At 41.0% G+C, this 25407-nt stretch overlaps 2 protein-coding genes across 3 annotated transcripts in view; both read left to right on the plus strand.

The window, feature by feature from the left end:
- LOC123972691 (leucine-rich repeat and immunoglobulin-like domain-containing nogo receptor-interacting protein 3) overlaps window positions 1-25407 on the plus strand; it is a 59087-nt gene that overhangs the window by 5590 nt on the left and 28090 nt on the right. The gene's annotated exons all lie outside the window — the stretch shown is intronic.
- Window positions 370-7996, plus strand: LOC123972492 (transcriptional activator Myb-like). The gene is made up of 16 exons (XM_046052011.1): window positions 370-410; window positions 1000-1117; window positions 1375-1446; window positions 1672-1764; window positions 2672-2892; window positions 3417-3636; window positions 3751-3819; window positions 3940-4044; window positions 4478-4735; window positions 4898-5074; window positions 5357-5475; window positions 5561-5675; window positions 5778-5864; window positions 6117-6215; window positions 6455-6538; window positions 6651-7996. Exons 1-16 carry the CDS (start codon window positions 370-372, stop codon window positions 6765-6767), a joined length of 1995 nt encoding a protein of 664 aa, XP_045907967.1. The 3' UTR covers window positions 6768-7996.

The raw sequence follows: 25407 nt of genomic DNA on the forward strand, positions 1-25407 counted from the left end.
GACGATTGCTGCTATTAGGTTGTTGAGATGGTGATGGAGATGCATGCATGGACAAGGGCACAATGGACACAGCTATCTAAACACGCACACACACAACCTCCATGGCAATGCACAGACACGCACACACACAATATAACACCAGTCTTTATTAAACTGAGGAATTACAGTACAGAGCCTTGTTGTTGCATCAGAGGCCACTCACAAAACTGAATTTAATGGTCTTGCTTCCAGTATCGTTCAGCAAAACAGCATGAGTGTGTGTGTTCATGAATGTGTGTGTACACAGAGGTTATAAGGCTTTTAAGATGCTGGACACTGGTGTTGTAGTACATGTACAGTGTAAAATAAAGGGCATGATCCCAGTCAATAATGAACAAGTGGGCTTCTATCTCAGGGCAAGAGAACAGCAGGTGGGAACTACAACTCCCCCTGCAGTCTCAGCCTCTTTCACCTCTCTATTGCGACCTCCTGACTTCCTTCCCCCACCTCCTCTTTTTCTTTTCTTGCTATTTTTCTTTCACTCCCTCTCTCATACTTTCCCTGTCTTCCTCATTCTGCCCTTCCACTTTCTATTTCACTTACTTTAATTTACTTTTCCAGCTGCATTTTCTCAGACGTAACCCCTGCACCTCGAGATTCTGTTGTTCCTTCTTCTTATTCTCTGTCAGTCTGTCTCTCTCTCTCTCTCTCTCTCTCTCTCTCTCTCTCTCTCTCTCTCTCTCTCTCTCTCTGTCTCTCCCCTTGTGGGTGTCTTGGCTAAAGGCCTGCACCCAAACCTTCAAGAATGACTGGTTCTGTCTGTGTTGACACTTGATGAGTTAAAGAGTGGGCTGAGTTCTTTATTCACTGTGTAAAGAGACGATTAGGGAGTAGTTTGGAAATAGACAGGTACTTATTGTGTTATTATTTAACTTCTATTATCTTTTACTATTCACACAGCCTCCACTTTAAATGTCTCTTTTTCTCCCTCTCTCCCTGTGTGTGTGTGTATGTATGCAGTGTTTACAGTAGTGAGGAGGATGAGGAGGAGACTGAGATGTATGAACATGATTATGATGGAACACTGGCCAAGGCAGGGAAACGACACCTCGGCAAAACACGCTGGACACGAGAAGAGGTACACATAGTCACCTATCTAAAAACCTAGAAACCTGTTGTTCGATACAAAATATTTGACACAGCTTACATGTTACACAGAAGTTGCCTAAGGCAAAATCACTTCCCCAGTAACTTGGGAACCTGTCTTTTTATTGTCTAGTCTAACCACATTCAATTATGTTCATTTTATATTGTCGGTGGTGGCATTCATTGCAGTGGCATATATATATATATATATATGTCTGACAATCTGCAAAATGTATTGTCTGTTTTCAGGATGAGAAGCTGAAGAAACTTGTCGAGCTTCATGGATCAGAAGACTGGAAACTCATTGCAAGCTTATTAACTGTAAGTAGTAGTGCGTACATACATGCACCAATGCATGCAGGCACACAGAAATAAACATAAGCAGCATTTGACAACATAGTGTTGTGGCAAAGTTGTGTTTCATTTCTGTTATTTCCGAATGAGTCTTAAGGTCCATCTATGTAACTTAGATCTGCTGATTTATATGCATGTAACCTCCCATAGTTACAGGATGATTACTAATCCCCTTGCTCTCTGGCCTACCAGAATCGTACAGATGTGCAGTGCCAGCACAGGTGGCAGAAGGTTCTCAACCCAGAACTCATCAAAGGGCCATGGACCAAAGAGGAGGACCAGAGGGTAAGAAAACAACCTTCTAGGACTTTAATGGAAACTTTAAAATGCACACAGGACATCATGGGTAACAGAAAATACTGGATATCAATGATGAAGCCACATTTGTCTTTGCATATATTATGTTAGAACCTTCACAGCAATGCTCTTTGATCAAATTAACTTCATGATGTCTACACAAAGATGTCTTAGAGAGCCATCAGTATTTACTTTTAACACTATTGGGTCTGGGCAGCATTTGGTAATTTGGATTTAGTAGATACTACTACTACTACTACTACTACTACTACTCCTCACAGGAAACAGGCAAAAAAAAACAAAACAACAATTACTTATGTTCCTGTGTGATTAAAGCAACTATTCTGTAGCAACTCCCTGGCTGCTGTTGCACATTTTTAGTTTCCCAAAAAGATACCGTTACTCAACAAGTAACATGCTTGGTCTCTTAAAACACGTGAAGTATTTATTTGGACTAGTCCAAAGGAGTTATATTTCCACCCAGATGCCACTGTAATGATTAGCAGAGTGGCTAACGTTCCTCTGGAAACTCCCTCACTGCTCACCACCAGGTGTTCTCAATCACCTCTACAAGTTGAAAGATAACAAAAGAAGGAAGGAGGGAGGAGAGGAGAGGAGAAGCACTCAATGACACAGTGCGTAAGATTCTGTGATGATTCTGAGTAACTAACAAGTTTTGTATTGTCATTTTCTCCCTTTTGTTGCCATATCATATCTATTCTATCCCTCGTATACCCTTGATCTTTTACCTTCTTTTTCTTACTCTGTACCCCTTTACTTCTCCCTCTCCTCCCTGTTATTGCTCATTCCTTCCTCTTTTCTCATGCCCCTCTACTACCATTTACTCCTCCCCCCCCCACACACACACAAACACACAAACACACACACACCCTAGGTGATTGAGCTGGTCCAGAAGTATGGAGCCAAGCGCTGGTCGGTGATCGCCAAGCACCTAAAGGGGCGCATCGGCAAGCAATGCCGTGAGCGCTGGCACAACCACCTGAATCCAGAGGTGAAGAAGACCTCGTGGACAGAAGAGGAGGATCGCATCATCTACCAGGCACATGAGAAGCTGGGCAATCGGTGGGCCGAAATCGCTAAGCTGTTACCTGGCAGGTAAGACAGAAAATTAAGAAGAGGCAAAGGTGGAAAAAGAGAAGCTAGATGAATCACTGAACTCTGCTGGTTTGCTGTGCAATATTGCGGTTGAGAGGGTGCAATGGAGAAGGGGGAGGAGGCTTAAGGAACAATGAAAAAAGAAGAAACAAATGAGAAAAGGGACAAAGTGAACACACAGAAAATAAAAGAAGATTGAGGTGTGAATACAGGAAGTATTGTCATTGTTTTGAAAGATATGAATACAGAATGACTGGGTGTAAAAAAAGGTTAAAAGACAGTGCCAGGACAAAAACTATACTGTAGCTTTTTGACATGATTGTAATTGCTCTGAACTGATAATGATCATTTTTGTGTGTGTCTAAGCGTATGCGTGACTGAGACTGTGTCAATCTGTGGCAACCTCTGTGTGCGCCTGTATTGATAGTGCTATCAAGTAGCGCCAGTGGTCCAGCATGTTGTGCGTGCTTTGTTTTGTAATGAACAACCTGTATGTAAATGTGCTTGTTGTTCGTGACCCGCAGGACTGACAACGCTATAAAGAATCACTGGAATTCCACTATGAGGCGAAAGGTGGAACAGGAGGGCTATCTTCAGGCCACATCGAAGAACAGCAACTCCTCACTCTCCATCAGCCATGGCTACGTCAAGGTCAACAGTCACATGGGTTTCCCCCACAACTCGCCCAGTCACGCGCAGCTGCCTCCCTTGTCGCCATACGCCTACATCCCCGACACACACCGAGTGAGTGGGCTCTAAATCAAAACTTGGAATGCTGGCAGGAAAACTAAGTGACGCCAGTTATGTAACTGCAGGTGATTCATTTATTTGATGTGTCTCTTCCGATTGCCTTAACAGGTACCGTTCCCCATGGCCTTGCATTTGAACATCCTGAACATTCCCCAGCATGGAACCGCTGCTATACAGGTAAGAACAGAAAGTTAACGCAGTGTTCCTGATAACTATAGTGAGGCAACAGGAGGGATTGTAAGACAAGAACAGGTTCGAATTGCTGCTAAAATCCACCTCCTGCTCTCTTTTTCTCAGAGACACTATAGTGAGGAGGACCCTGAGAAGGAGCAGAGGGTGAAAGAGATCGAACTGCTGCTCATGTCAACAGAAGATGAGCTGAGAGGCCAGCCGTCACTACCAGTGAGTCACGTGTGTGTGTGTGTGTGTGTATGTATGTGGCTGAGCTGCGAAATGTTAGTGTGACAGCACAATTTATGTGCATGTGTATTTGACCCCGGCTTTAAGGACAGTGGTTGGATATGTGTGTGTTTGCGTGAATAAGGAGGAGGAAACATCTGGGGGGTCTGTTTCTGCAAAAGTGATGAAATAGGACCATATCACCATTTTTGCGCGTGTGCATGACCCCTTGTGCAACCCTCTACACTTCTGTCACTCTTTATGTTAAAGTTCCCTTTCTTCTTCTCTTTTTTGCATTTTGTTCATTTTTGCACCTCTTCCCTTATTGTCAGGCTTGCATTTTCTCTCTTGTGCTTGTTTGACACTCACATTTTCAGACGACCATTCTTTGACAGCTATTTCTAGTCCTCACTCTTTGTATTCTTTTCTCCCGCAGATGAATTTGCCCTATTCAAGCTGGGCCAGCCAGAGCTCTTTGACTGACAGCTCAGAGTGTATGGGAATGTTACCTCGTCACCAGGCAGCTGCCCCTGCCCTGCCTCTCGACCAAAGCTGCCTACCCGAGGAGAGCGCCTCTGCAACACGTGCCCACAGCAATAACATTCGCAACAATAACAATAACAGCAATGGCCATCACAGCAGTCCAACGTTCTCAAATACTATTCCAGAGTTCATGGAATCTGTCATTGATTCGGTAAATATCTGCCTTTAGTGCGTAGTTGGGCCATAAGTTAAGATGACATTTTTGTGTGCTATGGCCAGTGAGGTCTAGTTGGAAAAAGATAGCTTAGCAATTAGCAACATAGATTTTCCCCAGTATTGGGCCTTGACCCATATTTTCCCACCCTTTTCCTAGAGCCTCTCCTCAGTGGAGGAGGCCACTACCAGTGGGCTCTTGGATAGGAGCGTTCTCAGAACAGACAGGGCCTTGCCCAATCAGGGTTCAAGTACTGCTCACGGAGCATGGGCTGGTTTCATCTGCTCAACTCCCAAGCCTTCACCAGGCAGAAACCTACCTTTTTCACCCTCACAGGTAGTTAAAGTAGTCGCATGTGGTCAGAATCCATCCAGTCACCAACTTGTCACCTGATGACAGCAACAACCAATCATTCAGATTTAGTGTTTCTGCTGTTGTTTTCCATCTTTTTGGTTGATTTCAGTCATTTCATTTATAACACCTGCCCACTTTTCTCCTTTCCTCTCGATTTCTGTAGCTTCGAGCAATTGTGCTCCCATGATCTGCCAGATTGTTACTGCTTTCAAATAAACCTGTTGGCTACTTTGAATGATTGGTTTCCTTCCTTCTCTTTCACAGTTTCTCAACCAGTCAATGAGCTCAGAACACTCCGACAACGACAGTTTACCAATGAGCTCGCCCGTGGACTCCAAGCCTCTGATCGACCACACTGTCAGGCCCCAGAAAGAGAATGACATGTGAGTGGCTCCACCTCAAACATATTTTATTATGCAGAACTGTGGTAAATGGGTCTTTACAGTCATCTCTCTTTCGTTCTCTCAGGTTCAGAACTCCAAATATTCGTCGTTCGATCCTGGAATCATCTCCTTGTACACCCACACCTTTCAGGTCACCAATGGCCCTGCAGGAGGCCAAGTATGGACCCCTTAAACTACTGGTGAGAAAGAGAAAATATCTTAAATCTTGAATTTGTCATGTTAACCTCTGTTGTACTTGCTGTTGTCCGTGTGACTCACTTGAGGATTTGTGTCTTTTCCAGAATGGCCCTTTGGAGCAGCAGTCCATCAAGCAGGAGCCAATGGAGTGTGCCATTGATCAGCCTCCTCTGAAGAAGATAAAGCAAGAGGTACTTTCCGCTCAACATAAGCACATACACATACACAAAAAAACAACTAATGTGAGACTGACTTGAGAAGTTTTAGTTTTTATGTTGAGAAACAAAGGCAAAGCTGAAAAGTGGAATGTACTTTCAGTTTGCAGTTGTGGTAGCAAATGTGGGTAAATGAGAAAAAAATCAGCAGCATTTATGGGTAACCAAGTTTGTATGACTCTTCACAATTATGTACGTTGCCTGACCGTGATGTGTTTGGGGTCCTAGGTGGAGTCCCCGTGTGAGAGGAGCCCGTGTATGCAGTGGGAAGGACAAGACCTTCACACACAGCTCTTCTCACCCAACGGCCCCGCTCAGGAAGTACCGGTAAGCATCCCAACAGTTCATGTTTATCAATGTGAAGCTATCCTTAATTACAAATTTCTTCAAATCTTACTCTTCACCTCAAATAACAATTGACCTCAGAATATATGGAAGGTATCCCTTCTTCTGCATTCTGTACTATTTTACTTTGAGTACTGTTGTCGTATTTGATGTAACATTGGTTGTGTAAATCAGCCTGGCTTCTCTTGTTAAGATACATTTTTTTTTACATTTTCTTTCAGGACCTAGTTACTAGCTCATTACTGAGTGAAGATGGACACAAAACCTACCACCTCTCTCGCAGAGGCATGGGCAGCCCACTACAGGTGTGGATAAGTTTGTATGTATTGATGGATTTAAGGGGGGGAAAAAGAATACTAAAATTGTGGAGATTGCATGTTGCCATAAAACCTCATCATCCTCTCTTTCCGTTGACAGCAGCAGCTCAGTTCCTGGGAGCAGGTAACCTGTGGGAAAACTGAGGAGATCGTTTTGGCCTCGGAGCAGAGCCACAAGTACATCAACACTTACTCTACGAGGACACTGGTCATGTAGACCGAGACACATGTTGATCTGAAAACATCAACAATCCCTGCGCTGGACGCAGCGCTGCAGGTTTCATATTTGTTGTGGTACAACAGTTGGGAGAGGCTCTTTGCCATTGGTGTTTTTACACTCACACTTGTTGGATTTCAACCAACCAAAGACTGTACTTTTTTTGTTTTTAAAATCTTTTATATAGAATTTGCTTTTGGTTTTTGTAAATGTAAGTCCTATCACTTTTTGTCTCGTCATTGTATTATTATTAATGTTGTATTATAAATGGGAAACGGTGGCTATATAATTTGCAATGGGCTGTATTATTAATTCTGAATTTTGATATTAATATAAAGAACAAGTTGATTAATTTATTTCTTTTGCTTTGATGATAGCTTTGTTGTAGTGGTTTTCTTTTACAATTGGCCAATGGAGCAGTGTTGTAAGTTAAGTATTTAAGCCCTGTTAGCATTATCATAAATCCAAAGGCATATTAATTAATTCAAAACTGACCTCTGTATTTCAGACACCTTTCTCTTTTTTTGTCCTTGTTTTTTTTACAGATTACAAATGGGTCTACTGAGAATTTCAAATGTTTTTTCTGTGCCACCTCATGTAAACACAACTACTGAACAAGAACAGCTACATCTGTTCTTATCATTATTCAACTATGAGTAATCATGTTTTACACAACAGAAGGGGCCAGCCTTATTAGTATTACCTGGTTACCACACTGGCACCTTTATTTCCTTAAAAATTTACTTCTCATTTCAACTTTTAATTAATTTCTGGCGTTCACAGTATCCTGTAGGGGGAAACATTCAATGAACAAACATTATATTTGTTAAAATTTAAGTATATAAAAAAATAGGATATTTATACATTTAAAAATCTTAAATGGGCATACGTGTTTCAAACCATGAGCTTCACCCAGTAAGAGTAAGACCAAGCTGCACTTGAATTTTATATTCTCCATAAAAAGCGAGAGTACTAAACACTGATATTTTATATTATACTACAAACAAAAGCCCATTTGAAACTTTTGTATGTAAGTTGTTTTTCTACAGTTCTTTGAATACTATTGTATTGTTTTGTACTGCATATTCAATCAGCATTTTGTTTTCTTACTAAGACTGCAGTAGCCCGTGTCAAACACTTAGCAGACAATCTTTTTATACGTTTAATGCCTTGTTTTTGTACTAGCTTTCGAGCAAAAATGATTTTATAAAAGCATTTATACATGCCAAGTTTTCATGTTTTTATACTTTTATATACTGCCTAGTAAATAAAGTGTGTTGTTGTTTTTTACAGCTCTGTTTCATTCTGGGAATACCATTTTAAAGAACGTAACATAATGTCTGAAATTGAAGGCGTCACAGTGATGGCAATTTAAAAGATTTCAAAGACTACACAACATTTCCATATATTTAAGCTGCAAATACACTTTTATAAATCATAACAGTAGCACAAATAGCCTATAGTGGTTCAAGTTACAATTGTAAACAGCACTGTGAAGGCACACCATTGTCTAGAGTAATTCCTCTGTTTAAAGTGAACTTACTGTTTGCTCTTGGGTGTCTCCAAAGTGGAACCTATCTCTAGTATTCAAATTTTTCTGAGAACTGTAGTATTCAAATCCCCCCCCCCACCCCACCCTCCCGGCACACACGCACACACGCACACACACACACACACACACACACACACACACACACACACACACACAATACTGCAAAATTGTGCAGAGCATATCATAAAACTTTCCCTCCATCTGCCAATTACTAAGTGAGTTTCCCAGCCAGTACAGGTAATAAGCAAATATACCCAACCGTTGCCTCTTTCTCTGTGGATAAGGGTGACGGCTCACGCGCATTTTCCATAAATACAAGGAGAAAGTTTCCTCTGGTGAAGAAACTGACCCTCAACTCCTTCACACAGAGTTCGAGACTTACTTCTGACACAGATGTGAGCACATGTGAAAATGTACTGTGTACAATGACTGTATAAAACCCCACACTCATCATTGTTCTCCAAATACACACACTTGCACACATGTATGAGCTCCACATTTAGTCTCTTGAGGAGACTTGTTTTCCTGTGAGGCCATGAAAGCCAAGGGGCCCAGACTCAGACCAGGAGCTATATTTACACCACCTCCCTCGGAGCTCTCTCCCCCCTCACCTCCCTCTAGCCACCTGCACCCCCTCCTCACCGTGAGCCACCTCAGTGCCCTCAAATATAGATTCCCATCTCAACTAGTAGTCTCGGAGGGATGCATAAACAGAAATGACACTCATCATGACAGACACAGCTAACAGGAACCGTGATATTTAAGGCAGGACCAAACAGAAATAGTTTCCTCGGGGGTGCATGCATGCTTACTGCAGCTTTGAGTGACAAATATTTATTTATTTTTTTACATCTATATATATATATATATATATATATAACATGTTTAACTGTTGTACCAATAATGGTGTAAACAGACAGCAACATTGGGTTTGAAATTCCCTGTCAGCTCTTGTAGTGTGTGTGGTTTTGTGTGTGTGTGGGGGGGGGGGAAAGAGGCCAGAGCAAGAAGCAGACTTTCATATTGGGAATTTCACCATCTTCTACTACACCCAAACGAAAAGAAAAAAAAAACAACAAAACCCAAAGCCCCAAACCCCACGAGATTTACAGACACCTGCTTCCACTGAGTGAGAAGGCAGCTGCCTGTGTGTGCATGTGTGTGTGTGGATGGTAGTTTATTGATAAAAACAATGTAGACCCAGATGGAATCATAAGACATGACATCCTACAATGTGAATAGTTGGTCATCCCATATCTTTACTATTTAGTGACCTCAGACAGTAGACTGGACCAGAAACCTCCCAGCTCTTAAGTGTTAGCTCCTGTTATCAAGTGGAAAGAGTAATATGAGGAATGTGACTTTGTTATCATCAACAGTGCAGTGCAGCAATCATTTGAGAAAGGCATCAGAAGAGTGTCATAATGCACAATATCAACAAAACACTGATATTGAATTTTGTCAAGTTCATTTCAGTTCAGAAGAGGGCTTTTGTTCCCAAGGGGCAAAGAGACACTAAAATAACACAGAAAAGTATCCTTTGTGTGACATATAAACATGTATAAGGCAAACCCAAGTATTTTAAAATGCAAAAACTGTTAAAATGGGCAGCTTTTTAGAATGGATGGACAAACAAAATTCCAAAAGTCAAAAATAATGAGAAGGGCTGTTGGGTTTTGCATTTAGGCATGTTAAAATGTGCAGCCAGTGCAGTCAAAGTTTAAATGACTCCTATTTATATCCTCTTTAACAAAAAAAAACATGCACTGACTTTCTGCAAAGGAGGAAATGCAAAGATGTCAGGTATTTCTGTCACAGGCCCAAATATGGCTTCCACAGTGTTCCCCTTATCAATGGTGTGATGTGTCCAGTTGCACCTTTGTCTGCTTGGATTCTAGTTTAGCTTTGAGTCCATGGCAACAACGATGTAAAGACATTGCAGTAAAGTAAGTCAAGTCAAGAAAATCATGACTTCTGGATGTAGCATGTAACTGGTAAAAAACTTTTTTTTCTAAATGCAAACAGGAGCTTCAGATAGTTATTTTCACATTTAGACATTATTGGACAATATCAACAATTTGAGACAACATAAAAAAGGTTAAAAAGGTAAACTTTAAAAAAAAAACACACACATGAAAATGGTATTTTTTTTCAAACAAAATATTCAGCTCTAAATGTCAAAGCAGAAGTTCACTCTCACTGCTTCATTTTTTTTTTATTCCATCCTTTCCCTTTTCAAATCAAACATGTCTGTTGCAAGAAGATTGGCTCATAAATTCAGTTTGGCGTGTCACAATAGATTTATAGCCGGATGTTGCAGAAGTGGCGGGCTCCTGAACACACACGTGCATGCTCACAATATGCACACACTCCATGCACTCACATAGTGGCCAGCGTGCTCTGTGCTTGCATAGATTACTCTAGCCTGATTTCCTCATTCCCTGGGTGATGTTGTGGTCAAAGATACTCAGGCAAGAGCAGCCGCTCCCTGCTGGCAGCGGTCAGAGAGGAGGGCTGGGCTGGGCTGGCCGGGCCTGATAACTACCCTACCCATCCAACAGAGATGAGGAGAGAAGTGGAGGGCAGAGAAGAAGACAAGGGATGAAGATACAGGGAGAGAAAAAACAAGAGGGTTCAGTGAGATTGAAACAGGGTTATACTTCTATGAATCCATAGCTTAGCTTAACTTAGAGAAAAAGTGCAAAGGGAAAGAGCTAGACTGATTCTGTTAAAAGGTTTTTAAAAAGTCTGCTTAGCAGGCCCTCTAAAACACATTAATTAACACATTGAATCTCATTGGTTTAATTGTTACACAAACAGAAATGTTAAAAACAAAATTTGTGGTTATAAAGAGAGCTAGGGTTAGGGTTACTTTCATAAAGAACTTGTCCAGCATGTAGTAGACAGATGGATAAATTCTTGTTCACAGAAAATAGTTTGACATATTTGACATTTAGGATGGTTGAATTCCATTTAGATGTTCCAGTTTCAGGGTCCTGATGTTGTTCATGCTGGCTCGCTGTCATAGCTTACGCTTGAAAAGAACCATGCAACCATTGTTAATGTTATTAGTAACACCAGTGCTTTTGGTACTATCACAAGTCAAAATGTCGGCTGTGAAAAAGACCCATTATTTGCCAAGAATTAGTTACAGCACGTAAGCACAAATTGTCGTTTTTACACTTTTGCTTGAGCATCGATTAAACAAATGTTGCAATGTGTTAATGTGTCAGCTTTAGAAGTGACGACATATATTTGAACTTAGGTGATCCAACCTAGCTGTTTGCCCCTGCTTCCAGTCTATGCTAAGTTAAGCTAATCCCCTCCCAGCTCTAGCTCCAGACTTAAAGGGAGAGTAAGTGATTCCTCAACTGCCAAACAAATAACACCCCTCCCTTCAGTGCTCCCTCAGAAGCTCCACCCCCTAAATTTCAATCTCCAAGGTTTCTCCAGAGTTGAAATGCTTTCACCCTTCCCTTGTCAAATAACTTTCTTCTGTGTTTCTACAACATATTCTCACTCCCAAGTCATCACATATGGAGCATCATAGTTCAACGCACTGAGGAAAGCTCTGGAGCATCACTTTGAACGCAAAAGGTAGGTGTAGGATATTTAACATAGAAGTCCAAATAAGGCCAGAAAGCGGACTTTAAAACAGGAGACCCGTGTTTATTTCCTGTGTGAGACAAAAAGTCAACATTGAATGCATTTTTAAGTTCACATGAAACCATGTCTAATTGTTTTTATTGCATATGCCTTGCACTATATGTCACCAATACGCCAGCATCTGGCCCAACAATGATAAAAAACACTGTTTTGTAGGTATCCTTGATGGTATTTTAGATTTTGTCATTTCCTGGAAAACGATTTTAAAATGTTGACTCATCCTGCACTCGGGGGTGTGTATTAATTTAGCGTCTAATGAATGGGGCACCCAGCAGGGAGTGATGGCGGGTAGCTGCTCCAGAATGGGCGCCAGAACTGGAGGCGGGCGAGTGGGCAACGAAACCGCGCTCAGCAGCCTCCCAGTGAACACAGCCTGAACAGAACCGAACACATCCTCAACGACCGACAGGGAATACAGTACCGAGGTAATTTACAGAGCTTCAGGATGGACACATAGCGTTACTTTTTGCTAAACCGTTAACTGCTGCTAACTTCATCTGTCTGCTTCTGAAGCTAGTTAGCTTGGTTAGCCATGCAGCTATGAGTCCTGTTAGCTGACTGCAGCCCCTAGAGCCAAACCCGGCAAGAAAACCACCTCAATACTGTATTCCCTGTCATCAAACTGGTCTCTGTCAGTTTCAGAGGATGTGTTCGGTCCTGGTCCTTGTCCCTGTTCAATCGGGAGCTGGAACCGGCCCGCACAGAGTCTGCATGATGGGGTACGGGAGTAACGCACATTCAGTGCTGATGGCCACTGCAAACATCAGTCAATATCCCTCCCTAGCTTTGTGTTTTAACAGGAAACACATACATATTTGGAAGCAAATAGCACTCCGCTTTCCGTTTCATGTGTTATGTAGGTTCCGTAAGTTACACAAGTAATGAAACACAACATTACATAGTTATTTTTTAACCCAAACCATGATCTTTTCCTAAACCTAACCAAGTACTTTTGTTGCCCAAACCTAACAAAATTTTGATCTTTTCACAATAACCGGACATCACATGTTTAATGTTGCTTACTTGATAGGACTTTGCATATTTATTGCTGCTGACTTGACCGCAGAGCCATAAACGTCAATTACGTCAAAGGGATACATAGGGTGTTAAAAAGTGACGCCAAGGGGTCTTGACCAAGCGTCCAAATGTGATGAGTTGGGAGTGAGAGTGTGTTGATTAATACTCTTCAGACCTTTTCCTCTGCTGTTTCTCGGCTGTCTCTCCTTCTTCACAGTACCAGCACATTTGAATGTGTCGATGTATAGAACTCTCTCTCCCACTGCCTACCTCCCCCATCAATCCTGTGCATGAGCGCTAACGTTACTGATTGGCTGGAACAATGTTGTGTGGCAAGGTCCACACCACTTTCATTGTTGTCCATTTGCAGACCGTGAGGAAATATTTGTTGAATTTAACAAAAAGTGTATCGATTACAGTGACCTATTATCCCTTGAACATACACACATGACAGCGTTATCAGTCTTCTCACCTAAAACTGTATTTATAGTCAATGTAAAGGGTTACTAGGAGTTACTACCTGTGCAATGCTAGATGCATATGATGTATATGATCTGGGTGTGTTGTGCTTTATATTCCCCACAGTAACTGTGTTTACATTCTTTGTGAACAAAGTGACTGTGAGCTACACGCTCATTTTTAGATCTGGAGTTACATCCTGGTTACTTATAATCACACATATTGCCGAGTATCATTTTGACAAGTAAACAACTCTATAGACGTTTTTCTCACGATGGTTCTCCTTTATTTCAAGTGTCCCTGTAAGCCATGACAATGTGACAGTGAGACAGAATGCACAATACCAATTCTGAAACTTAAATGGAATTCAGTAATTCATTATTTACACTTGTTTTTTTCTTACTGTTTCCATGAAAAAGGCCTTGGAATCAAGTAAACTTTAAGTGTAAGTATTATCTGAGCCTGTGTAGTCACAGTAATATAGATATATTTGTGTACACATATTGTGCATAAGTGACTGGGAACTTGGAGTTATGGAGTCCCAATAAAGTCTAGAATGAAGAATTTCAGAGATCTGCAAATTTGTATATGTAAATGTGAAGTAACACTGAGGATAGTAAAGAGAGGAAACAGAACATCCTATGGTTTGAGGATGAGATAAAGTGAAATAAACTGTTCATCAGAGCTCAATGAGAAGTTGTGGTACAGTTAAGCAGCATGGGCAATCCCTCTGTTTATATACAGCATGTAGTATATATGAGCTTGATCTTGACAGTATGGTTCATCCGAAAAGTGCTTAAAAAAATCTACTGAAATGAAAATTATATGGGACAAGCCTGCCCTGAATTGGCCCAAATAGGGCCACAGACAGTGAAACCTATATGTGACCAAATACCACAGATGCAGGCTTATTTTGTGCTACAGGTGACACATTTAAACTCAATTCAGTCACAATTCAGTTGTAAAACTATGTTTTACCCCTATATTATAGCGTACAGAACTCAATACAGTACTCTCTAAATTCCTAGTTTGCAAAAGGTTACTATGTTACAACAAATGCTGCAGAAGGGTCTCTGAGGTCCATCTAGAGTTAAGAATAGATGGGTTTTGAATATTTTTCCGTGCCCAAAATGTACACATTTGTCTGCCACGTGAGGGCCATAACACACGGACGGTATACAACATGACCCACGTGCACCCACTGACTCACAATCACAAAATGCATATGCATGCATACGCTCACACATAACCATAGCACACAGATTGAGCAGATACACCCTTGCCATGTGGAGAGAGAGTGAGGGTGGAGAGATAGGAGGGTAAGAGAGATGAACACACATATGAGAGAGAGAGAGAGAGAGAGAGAGAGAGAGAGAGAGAGAGAGAGAGAGATGGGGACTGTTGGAGCTGGTGCTGAGGCGATTAGACACGTCTGTAACAGTTACTGTCTTCCCAGATTTGGCTGCGATTCGTTTGGCCGTTTATTTGTTGTTTCTTTGGACCAAAGAATGTATAGAGCAATGTGCCTGCTGCAGATAGCCCAAAACAATAACTGTTAACATTACATAAAGTGGGTCAGGACTGCTAAACAGTGTCAAAGAGAAAAAAAACCCAGACGTTTGGCCATTTGATAAAAGACTAACAAAGAGGAGAATAAACAACAATATAGAGGAGGAGGTCAGCACAGAAGAAAGCATGAAAGATAGTTGGGTTCTTTGTTTACTTACATCATAAAATAACAGACTTATAAGAGGATCCAAGGTGATGGCGTCTTTATGAGGTACAACAATACCATTACTTTGTTGATTTGAGTTTTGGATGAAGAATGAAAATAAGACCTGTTGCAAATGAAGTCTTCCAATGATCACACATTTTTGTCAATCAACACAATAGTCTCAAAGAACATCACCACCCTTTTCAGGATTTTTGAATCATGCAAATTTAATATAACAGACAATGGGGCTGCAATCAAAAAATATTTAAATTATCATTATTCTGCTTTCCTGATGAATGATCTAGAAATTGTGTTGAAAAATGCCCGTCCAAGGTCTAAAGTGACATCTTGATATTGCTTATCTTGTCCAACCCGACAAAGCCCAAAGATCTTTTACTTTGCAATCACACAAGATGAATAAAAGCAGCAAATTCTCACTTTTGAAGAGCTGAAACCATATAACATTTGGCAGTGGTGGAAAAATTACTTAAACGATTAATTATTTAAAAAAGTAGACCTAAGAGACCTTATTTGCTGTTGATCAACTAATCGACTAATCATTTTCAGCTCCACATCAAATCAAGACTTGACTGCTAGTACTTTTTGCTTTGAAATAAAATGTGAAACTGTGTATGTTGATTAAGCTTGCTCCAGGTTTTAGACTCACAAAGTATAATATGCAATACACATTTATATTTGGGATTGTGCCTTGCGAGTACAAAAAACACATCTTGTTACTGTAACATGCATCTCCAACATCCACAACAAAGCTGTCCTACCCTGTCTTTTTTTTACATGAAAATTTCCACAATGAAAAGGCCTGTTGCACATCCTTCTGTGACTATGATGACAATCCAGCTGGCTCCTGCTTTGATTTGTTCAAGTCCTAGTTAGATTGCAAAAATTGCAAAAAAAATTTTATTCACATAAGTGTTATAATGTAGACTGGACAAGATTGTGCTTATAATTTTTTTGTTAACATGACCTCTGAACACAAAGGATAATGTGCTCACAAGCATGAAGGGGTATACATGACTGTTAACTTACCGCATATAGAGAAGCATACATGATAGAAAGACAAGAGAAAATCCCACGCATTAAAAAACATTAAGCAATATTTTTTAAAAAGATGTATCTACACAGGTGTCATGAGTTAAACAGGGTCTTTAAAAATAACCACACACACACACACACACACACACACACACACACACACACACACACACACACACACACACGCACACAGACACAGACATCCCAACAGCCTTCTGGTGCTGAGTGTGTGGTCAGGTTTGTCACCCAGTTTCCTGACTTGCTGAGGGCAAGGCCTTTTCCCAGCAACACCCTGAAGCACACACACACACACACACACACACACACACTCCAGACACATAGACTTCATTTTGTCTACTTTCACATTGGCTCTGTCTAGATTTTCACGCAAGAAAACTGAAAGACAGAGAGAGTGAGAAAAGTTTTTTTTTCAAATAAGTGGTAGACTTAAAAGTAGTTTAATGTTGCAATCGCTCTGAATCAAGTCTGGGAATTTCTGTGTTACTGTATGTATGTGTGTGTGTGTGTGTGTGTGTTTGCTCGTGTTTCTATTTGGGTTTGGCATTGGGTCAGGGGGTCATGTGGCTAACTTGTTGTCTTGAGAATTTGTACTTACATGCAGTCACAAGTATCCCACCACCACCACCACCACCCCCACCCAAACACACACACAAACACACACACACACACGCACACATTTACACAGCATTAAATGACATGTTTTCCCGCTCAGGCTTGGTCCAGCTTCCCTATTCACCTGGGTAAATAGAGCAGAAGGAAGGGCCTTTCAATGGCGCCCACCGCACACACATACACACACACACACACACACACGCACATACATACACATTCAACATAACCCCACCCTGCACTGCCATCACTGCAACTGCACACAAACACTCACAATACAATTCTTCCTCAATCTAATATCTACTAGCACACACACATAAATTCATCTCTTAAATCACTACTCTCCTCTCCTTGTTTCCTCTCCTCTCCTCTTCTCTGTCCGTCCACTCCATTGTTGTCTCTAAGTGATCCTGACAAGTCGATTCACATGGCATGATCACGCCTGACCACCCCGATTTAGGACTCTTGTCACCAGGGTACCCCAGCCGTCGATAAATCTGCCCTCGATCCGCCCCCCACCCCTCCAAATCACACTCACACACCCCCTTTAGATACACCCCCTACTGCCCTTGAGCTCATTTGGAGGGTGGGTGTGGTTGGAGGTAATGGGGTGAAAGTTGTGTGCATGTGTGTGTGTGTGCGCGCGCATGTGAGCAAGCAGAAGTGGGCATAATTGCACCAATGAGATAACAATACTCAGACCTCAGGCTTGTTTGTGGTCTGCAGTCCAACACACAGCCAGGCTGAAAAGGCAAACACACACACACGGATAGGCACACAAACTTTCCCTTTGTATGCAAGACACCTGTTATGAAATAAACTGGTGAACAGAGCGATGGCTGTCACATCATTAATTCCAAGTTAGACAGCCAAAGCGAGCAAATGTTTCTCTACACAATCAAGTTTCACTTTTGTGTGTGTTTGTGTGTGTGTGGTACAACTGTTGGAGACGACATATGGATGGAAAGTGCATGATGAGGGACACAAAACCAAAAAAACAACGGTACAGCTGGCAGCGAATGCATCACACAGCTTTGTAGGACAGTACTGCAGTGTTCTGTGAAATGGTCATTATGAGAGACAAGCTGCTACACACACTTTGTAACACAGAAACACAGAACTTTTATTATATTTATATACACGCTACTAAACATAAACACAATTAGTGAAACATGCTACTCACTATTTCCTAAAGCCAATGGTATTCAGTTTAACATCTCATGAGACAAAATCTCACATTTGAGACACTGAAACCAGAAAATATTTAACATTTTGCTTCTGTCAAGTGAAATAGTTGTCAAATTATATTCAGCCAAAAGATTAATTGATTAATTGATTAATCGATTTATCGTTTATAGTCATGTGAGTGTCTGCTAAGACAGCAGAAAGATTTAAGTGGGATCTATCTTAAATGTGTGCATGAAAGTTAAACAGTAGTCCATGAAAACTGAGCACACTCCATCCACTGAGAGAAGATCATAAAATACAGTTGAAAAACTGCAAAAAGCTAGTAAGTGCACCTTGAGTTAGGATTTTTTGTGAGACTTTCTCCCTTGTTGATCTTCTTTACATTTTCTACCAATGGGGTTCCAACCTTTTTTGCGGAGGCAGTGGACTGACCAAAATAAGTCACACCTTTGGATATTATAAATATTAAAACATTCATGTTAGGTCTTATATCTGCATTATCTTCCTTAAAGAAACATTCAATTGCTCTCTTTCAAACGAGCAAGTTTCAACAGTAATTGAAACACAGCACACACAGGTCAAGTAGCTAAGTGTAATGATGCACTTGGGTACTGATGACATACCTCATTTTAAAATCAATCATTTCATCACAACCCCAGTCCACTCTTCCACCGGAATTATTTTGTGGACTACCTGGTGATCACATCTGCTTTTGTGAGTGCGTGAAATCATAATATCTTAAGACTCGAGTAACAGTTTGACCTCTACTGCAGGCAGACTGCAGATCTGAGGTCAGAAGAGTAACAAGGCCAGTCTGAATGAAAGTCTAGTATGATGCAGAGTATGAAACTGGGGTAGCTTCTTGGATTTCCAATTTTATGAACAAGTGACACAAAGTCAGGGCCAGGTTTCGTGCACCTGGTCCTGACTTCAGTATGCTTTACGAACGAAGTGCTTCTTCACACAACTTTACTTACTCCACCTTTCATCTGTACAAAATAGCGTAACATCATGAATTACTTTGCGGAACGGCTGCCCGAAAAGTTTTGCCTTTCCCCCATTTTAATGATTCAACGTGCCTCACCCTTCTCTAGAGCACTTTTGCCCGTAGATGAGTCAGGGCGACAATTTGTACAAAGTTAGTTGTGTGGAAACTTACTGCAGCTGAAGATAAGGAATGAAGACTTGCAGGCTTCTTTGTTGTTGTTGTTGTTTGTTTGTTTTTTAAAGTTATATTGGTTTTGTTTGTGTACCAGAGACATAAACAAATGCAGATGTAAAACATAGAAATGGTCGTATATTATTAGTACAATAAACTGCTTAACTGAGGCATTTTAAATAATTCTCCTTTGTATTTTTTTCTTTAGTAAATGTAAAACCTTACATGTAAGAGTTTTTAACTGGTTATGTAACGTCTCAGTTTATTATTTACACTCACTGGCCACTTTATCAGGTATATCTGTTCAATTGCTTGTTAACATAAATAGCTAATCAGCCAATCACATGGCAGCAACTCAATGCATTTAGACATGTAGATTTGCACAATTTGTGTACAAGTCACACAAGCTCACCAAAATTGGACAATAGAAGATTGGAAAAACTTTCAGATGGTAGGGACAGAATTTGGCCTGAACAACATGAAAGCATGGATCCACTCTGCCTTGTATCAACTGTTCAGGCTGCTGCTGGTGGTGTAATGGCATGGGGGATATTTTCTTGGCACACTTTGTGCCTATTAGTACCAATTGAGCATCGTTTAAACTCCAATGGCCTCCACAGTCACCAGATCTCAATCCAACAGAGCACCTTTGGGATGTGGTGGAACAGGAGATTCACATCATGGAGGTGTAGCCGACAAATCCGCAGCAACTGTGTGATGCTATCATGTCAATATGGACCAAAGTCTCTGAGGAATGTTTCCAGCACCTTGTTCAAAGTATACCACGAAGAATTAAGGCAGTTCTGAAGGCAAAAGGGGGTCCATCCCCAAACTTGCATGGGTGTACCTAATAAAGTGACCTGTGAGTGTATATGACCTACATAAGCAAACAAGACCATCAGCAATGGATTGGCTATTTCTCCAACTGCCTATCACCGGGTCCGATTCCCTGAGAATTCAGACAAAACAATTTGCAGCACACAGACCGGAAGAGCCTATATTGTGAGTAGTACGTTAGCCAGTTAAAAGGGAGTATGAAGAAGATTTTCTTAAGAGAATTTTTATTTTTGACGTAATTAGTGGTGATGGCTAATACTGGGGCAGGATAGGCAAAGAGAAACAGGGAAAGTGATAGAACACTAGTCAGCCTTGATCAGTCATTCAACACATGGAGAGGGATTTCAAAAGATATAAAACTATATCTTCCTCCTAGACTGTTATGCAATATGTCTATTTATTGGACTTTGTACAGTCTATGGAGGTATACTGTAGGTCACGGTGGACATTACTGTAATACAACTGGCTGATAATATAACATTTTGCACAAAAAGGTGTAAATGTGTCCATTTGTGGACAAAATACTTGTGTAAGCAAACTTGAAACAACCACATAAATTATGGCGGGTATATTGTTTATGTTGTATTGTATTAGATGGTATAGGCCACACACAAACATACACACGGTGTCAACTCCTGACCGTGATGTAATTTTCTTTTCTGTCATGTCTTCTATGGAACTTGACAGGAAGAGACGCAAATGCTGACAAAGTACACACTTACCCGAATGCCTCTGAGTGTGTGTGTGTGTGTGTGTGTGTGTGTGTGTGTGTGTGTAGCGTCTGTGTGCCTGTGAGAGTGAGCACGCACACGCAGTGTGTACAAATGGGTTGTGCTAATAATGCTTTTCTTTTACCTTCAGTATTAGCAAGAGAGAGTAAAAAGCCTGTGGGCTCAACAGTTACTGTGAGAGTGGAGGCACAAATACAAACAAAGGAGGGAGGGTTTTCAGAAAAGCAGAAATGTCTTATAAAGATGGTAAAAGGAAAACCTTTTGTCTAAATATGAATTATTGAAATACCATTTTATATATATATATATATATATATATATATATATATATATTTCCATACTTCCTGAAATCCAATCCATAGGTCTCCAGTGGCTGTGGAGAAATGATCTTATCAAAGGTGGGAAATTCTGAACAAACAGTTCTGTGCGTGTGTATGTGTGATAAATATATTCTGCGATACAGACGGCAGGTTTTTGAGACACCTGTCCCCCTAAAGATAAGAGCAACAGATACCATAGAGCCGGCAAGGTGTGTTTCTCCTAGTTCTTATCTGAGCTGATGTATCTTGAAAGTCAGATGGCATGACAACATACTGCAAATAAGATTAGATTATGCAATAGAGGGACTGTCTGTCTGTCTGTCTGTCTGTCTAGCATGCAAAGTAAAGTGAGATTGCTTATCCTTTTTTTGTATAGAAGAAATGGCTGCTATACAGCAGTGTTTTCTTTTTGTTTATTTTTCATCATTTGTAAAAGGTAGTTTTCAGTCTCCAGGACGCAGTCTACAGTTTGCATCAGATGAGGAAAATATATAATAGTATATAATAGTTCCTTGAGTATAGTGATCAGGGAAATATGACCCACTTCACTAACCAATTTGATGAATAGATGATATTTCAGTGCTCAACTACCAGCACTATTCCTGAAAAAGGAGAAGAGAAGTTGATATCTAGCAGGTAAAGTTCTGCTTTTTTCAAAATTATACAAATGTTGTGTCACAGTGCTCCTAAACAAATGTGCATCATCAGCATTAAGAGTGATGAACCAGCAGCCAAGTTTGCAATGTGTTCTCAAAATGTGTTTGGTTTTTTTTCTCACACACAAAAGCGTTCACATGTCAGCCTAATTTTTGGTCAGTTCTAATTGTTAACCCCTTAACTCGTATTGTTGTGAATTTTCATCACACCACTTCCATTCAGACTGCAGCCGAGATATGTGTATGTATTCCCCCAATGCTGTTTGTGCATATTTGATACGTACCAAAGAACCTTTTGCAAGCACTGGTTTCTCGTTTATGCCTGTTGTCACTAATTTGCATCATACCTACATCACACCTGAATTTATCTCTTTTCTGTGTTCTATAGACAAAACAATCTCCTCTTCATTTAGCATCAGCTTGAAAGCAAATGAAAACAAAAATAATACATTTTCTTATATAACTGTAAATAAATTAAGGCATCAAGGGGTTAATTCATTATTAACATTAATGATTGTGAACTTATCTGTGTTCTCTCTCGACAATCAGCTGCCTTTATCTCTTTTGACTGAAAAACAATGTTGCTGTAAACTACATGGTTTACTAGTTGACATAGGCAACTGAACACAAATTCAAATATTGTATACCACTACAAACATTACTGTAATAATAAAACTAATAGACATTCTACCCTGATATACATGTTCCTGTTGTGTGACAATAATGAGCTTTTTTAAACAGATTAGCTTTGGCTTTTTGTAATTCACAAACTGCTCAAAAGATATGAAGTTTAAAAGACTGATGGGGGAAGCAGTAAAAAACAACAATAACCAGTTTTTTAAAATGAAATCTGTTTATTCATGTCTCACACAAACAGGGGAATTAGAAATATTATACACACCTTGAAAATTGGTTCACACACACACAGACATAAAACCACAGGCTTCACTGTGTAGTTATCTGGATGCAACATTGGGGTAATGTGACCAAGCAGAGGCATCTTAGCTCATCAGCGAAATAAAGGGGTGGGGGTTGAGGTGTGTGTGCATGTGTGAGGATGTGGAGTGTGTGTGTGTGTGTGTGTGTGTGGGGGGGGGGGCATTCAGGGCGGTAGGAGCACAGCCGTGCAGAGAGATAAGAAGTTGTGGGATTGTCAAGTCGAGAGGGAGAAAAAAAGCTGAGAAAACAGATGGATATAGACTCTTTATGTGTGATGTGAGTGTGTGTGTTTATACCACAGCTTCACGGCTTCATTGCATGGGGTGCCACCATTTGAGGTCCCATTTTACAGTGGATGCACTTCAAAATAATCACCAATCATATTCCTTCTCATTACAAATATTTATTGCTGGATCACATGATTCACCCAAGAACATTGAGTGATTATGAATATGTTGCTTTAATAAACAGGAAAAAAACATTGCTTTTAGTCGACATGAAGCTCAGAAACACTGAGCTTGTCATTTTGTACATAAGCGGGAATACAGAAAAAGAGTAGCCTATGATATTCTAGACAAGTAATCTGATTCATATAATTCCAGTGTTAAATTTCACATCATACATAATGTTCAAACAGTTTTACCAAGAATTCATGTCACTCTAATAAATGTTTAAAGCCTCTTTTATTCTGCAGAACATGAGTTAATAATGTACATCTGTCATGTTCAGCCCATATCCCACTCACCACGTACCATCTGCTGGGTGCAGCTCTCCACCTTTCTTTTATCAAAGAAGCCGTTGCAGGGGATTCCCAATTCCTCCCAAGGTCTTATTCCTGCGATTTGGGGATGAGAAGTCCAATAAAAGCGGAGAGCATTTTGAAGGTGAAAGGTCGGTGTTGGATGAAATTCCTCAAAGAAGAGAGGCAGCTTTATAGAGCAGGGCCAGAGCCTGAATGCGGCTCCACATGACACAATACCCAAATAAGAGGTGAGGATTATTGTTCATAGCGCATGCGTGTTCGTACTGTTGCCGCAAATACATGGACACACACATGCATGTGGGGAGGCTCACACACACGAAGCTGGCATACATCCACATAACGTGTATGCACGCACAGTCTCACACCTGCCTTTCATGTACAGTGATGCTATATGGCAAAAAGGTGAGAAACACTGCAAATAAAAACATGCAGAATTTTTCACATTCACATTCACACCGATTCGCCATTCGTCATTCGCGCGCTCTCACCACACACACCCGCAGCACGGCTCAGCTGGGGTAAGCAAATTAGCTCTGTGTTGTTAAAACCAGCTTTCTGTCTATCCTTACACAGCTGCTCACACCCCTAAACAAACACACACTCTCACACACACACACACTCACACATAAACACACAGTACCTGTCATTTCCTGAAGAAAAGCTTGATATGACCCCTGACGGACATCCACACGCTTGTACAGTGGACATTATGACAGTGGAAGCCAAAGGGAAACCAGATGAGAGAGTGTGTGAGGAAATGAGAAGCAGGGGTTATGCAAAAACAATCATACGACACGACTTCGTCACACAATCGGTACGTCACTAACTGGATGAGTAAAAAAACAAGAAACAATACTTGTTCTTCAGTAAAATGCTGCCTGATGAATGGTTTGGACTGCGACTTACTGGCATCTGTTGGAGGAGAAGATTACCATGAATGTGCATTTGTGCAAGAGGGAGAAACAATACAAATGTGTCAGTGCAAAATCCTCGGTCTGTGTGTGCACATCACCAGCAGTGAAGGTACATTCGGTTTAAATCATATTCTGAGAATTTGCGGGCCCACATCAGACACATGTGCCAAAATGTATTAGACACACACACGCATACACAAACACACACACACACACACACACACACACACACACACATACACATACCCTGTCATAAACAAAGGGTCCTGTGGGAGGAAGTGTGAGGGAGGGAAAGTACCTCATCAAGACAACAACAACAGCAGAGGTGCAGGGAGTGACAGCTGCTCAGCGAGAGATACATGAGGGATCACCTCTGTGCCATAACAACAAACACAACCCGCACAGCACGGCCACCACTCCCACAGACAGGGCTGCACAGAGAGCAGACAAATGTCGACATACTTGACAGGCATAAGATGTTAGGGTCCATACCCACAAGCAGATGTTGGCTGTGATGTGCAGTTTTGTTGATTGCTGACCAACAGAACATGAAGAAGATGCTGGGATTTCCTTCTGTCAACAACATCGTGTGTGTGTGTGTGTGTGTGTGTGTGTGTGTGTGTGTGTGTGGTAAGATAGCCCCAAATGTATGAAATGGGTGGTTGCTCTCTCTCCACCTGTTCTGCTGAAACATTGTATTTGCTGGAACAAACTTCCTCTAGGATGTACCCTAAAGAGTGCAGCAGTGTGTGATATAAACAGACTTGGTCAGACACCTGAGGCCTTCACACCCACGGCTACAACATACTCTGGATTCCCCTCTATTTCTTTCTGCTTTCAGTCTACAGACAATGCATATGGCCAGCACTTTTTGTGACTTTGCTGCTGTGACCTTTATCACTTTAATTTCTCAGTAAAGAGGCCCTATTCTTTTGTGGTTATGATAGGAGCAAAAAGCCCTACCCAGCTCCACCCATCCTGAGCGCAAACCACATAACACGTGCACACTCACTCTCACTCACACACACACACGCACGCACAC

The sequence above is a fragment of the Micropterus dolomieu genome, linkage group LG06, assembly GCF_021292245.1.
Source record: "Micropterus dolomieu isolate WLL.071019.BEF.003 ecotype Adirondacks linkage group LG06, ASM2129224v1, whole genome shotgun sequence".
NCBI classification, from domain to species: Eukaryota; Metazoa; Chordata; class Actinopteri; order Centrarchiformes; family Centrarchidae; genus Micropterus; species Micropterus dolomieu.

Excerpts from the sequence above, each read along its gene's own strand:
- LOC123972492 (XM_046052011.1), top strand. The coding sequence starts at position 370 with ATGAACAAGTGGGCTTCTATCTCAGGGCAAGAGAACAGCAG. Across the intron at positions 3,820-3,939 it reads ATGGAACCGCTGCTATACAG|AGACACTATAGTGAGGAGGA; the intron begins GTAAGAACAGAA and ends TCTTTTTCTCAG. Across the intron at positions 4,736-4,897 it reads TGGAATCTGTCATTGATTCG|AGCCTCTCCTCAGTGGAGGA; the intron begins GTAAATATCTGC and ends CCCTTTTCCTAG.